The sequence below is a fragment of the Phalaenopsis equestris genome, unplaced genomic scaffold, assembly GCF_001263595.1.
Source record: "Phalaenopsis equestris unplaced genomic scaffold, ASM126359v1 Scaffold000251, whole genome shotgun sequence".
Lineage (NCBI taxonomy): Eukaryota > Viridiplantae > Streptophyta > Magnoliopsida > Asparagales > Orchidaceae > Phalaenopsis > Phalaenopsis equestris.
In genome coordinates this window covers 823,424-825,282 of record NW_018164693.1, presented here as the reverse complement: position 1 = coordinate 825,282, position 1,859 = coordinate 823,424, and the positions used below count along the sequence as shown (strand labels likewise).

Sequence of the window (1,859 nt, the reverse complement as noted above, 5' to 3'; positions counted from 1 at the left end):
TTCATGCGGTGCACGTACCGAATAAAAATTCCACTGTTTCAGCAAGATTCTCAAGATCAGTCCACATCGATGGGGATAAGGAAGGCATCGATTGGATCCGCGGCGGCATTGCTCTTGCTAGGGCTCCTCATTCAGCTTCCTTTACGCCTCTCTGGGATCGCTGTGACCGTCCACGATGTGGAGTGCGTTTACGAGTTCGTGCAATTCGAAGGAGATACAGTCTCCGGAAACTTTGTTGCCATCGATCACGATGTTTTCTGGGGTTCGGATCACCCAGGCGTCGATTTAATTGTAAGCCTTTCTGCTGCTTTCTGATTAGTTTTTGTAGAGTTTTTTTTTTCAGTTTGATAAATTTCAAAATTTGAGGGGTTGCTTCTATTTTTGTGATTCGGATTTGGATTTGAATTCGTTATTAGTCTATAAAGAGCACTTTTTTTTCTCTGCAACGCATGAAGTTTTAAACTTGATCGATGAAATTCTCTTTTCCACGGGAGACAGACTTTTACTATTTTATAAAAGGGTGGGAGGATTTTGGAGTGGATGAACTGCTGATGGGTTAGAGCGATGGTGGTAGAGCTTGGGAGTTCCATTCTTAGGTTTTTTATTACCTATTTTTGGTTTTAACATACATAGCACTGAAAACACCCGTATTTACATAATGAGGCTGTTGAATCCTTGATTGTCCTTTGGTAAGACACGTCTTGATAGTTAGAGTCCAGAGAGGAGGAAGAGAGAGAGAGATAGAGTAGAGCGGTCAGATAATTCTGGATAGAGAAGTTGGGGGCAAAGTAGACCTATTTGTACATTTATAAAAAATATGTAACAGTTATTAAAACCACCTTTAATGCAATTAATGTGCTAATTTAATATCAGATTTGTGTTACAATTTAGTGCAATACAACTGCTGACATGTTTGAGTTTGATCGACTGAGGTGACCAGTCGCATGACGATCCCTTCTATCAAGATAAAGTCAGTCATCAACTGGTTGCAACCGGACGTCCTTGCAAGGAGTTATAGATAGCTGAGACTGTAAGTGTGGTCCACCGATCGAATCCGCCGGCATATTATGTTGGCCGACTTGATCGAGCGGTCGGTCATAGGACAACTGGTTTAGATCATACTCCTTTAGTCAGATGCTTCGATTATTCGACCACACCCTTGGCTGCTTGATCTTTCTGAGATTCATGCTGACAGCTTTGGTGCATATATATTAGTTCATCTAGTTTTTCTGCTCATTGATAATGACAACCACAATAAGTGCAGTAAAACTATTAAACAATCAATGACACCAAAATTGAGAAAATTAATTCAATAATTAACTTTCATTTGAATTTCGTGTTCAATGAGTCCCATAAATAGGACCAAAGGATTGACATTACGTTCTTTGTTGCCAACTTTTCCTAAATTGCTGAGGAATATCATGGCCAACAATACAAGCTAAGACGCGGTGGATCCTGAATTTTTGGCTATGACGGGTTTTCGGATCTCAACGTCTGTAAAGAAGAAAAAGATCATAAAAAAAGAAAAACGGTTGAAACCCGAACTTGTGTCGGCTGATCAAGCCAACTCATCTGAGGGTCCTGAGGGGTTGGCGCCAAAGAAGCCTCGCCGGGGAACCCCGGCTCCCTGGTCTAGCGCGACTGTGATTGTTGAGTACTAGCAGGGCCTGATTGTCAAATGCATCGAGGTCGGTGAAAAGTGGCCACAGTAAACGACTCCCTGTCGGCGCTTAAAAGGGGGAAAAGAGAGTTTTTAAATGTTTGGGGGTCGCCCGTAAGAAGCTGTCGGTCGCCGGAATCGAACTCCCGTCGCCCGCTTCGGAAGGACTTTTTAATTTACGTATATATATATATATATA

At 42.0% G+C, this 1,859-nt stretch overlaps 1 protein-coding gene across 1 annotated transcript in view; it reads left to right on the top strand.

Moving 5' to 3' along the window:
- The first annotated feature begins 40 nt into the window (after positions 1–40).
- Positions 41–1,859, top strand: part of LOC110024307 (transmembrane emp24 domain-containing protein p24beta3-like) — a 43,661-nt gene continuing 41,842 nt past the window's right edge. Inside the window, exon 1 of the mRNA XM_020724196.1 lies at positions 41–291. Coding sequence (XP_020579855.1) covers positions 70–291 — 222 coding nt within the window. The 5' untranslated portion in view covers positions 41–69. The remainder of the gene's footprint in view (positions 292–1,859) is intronic.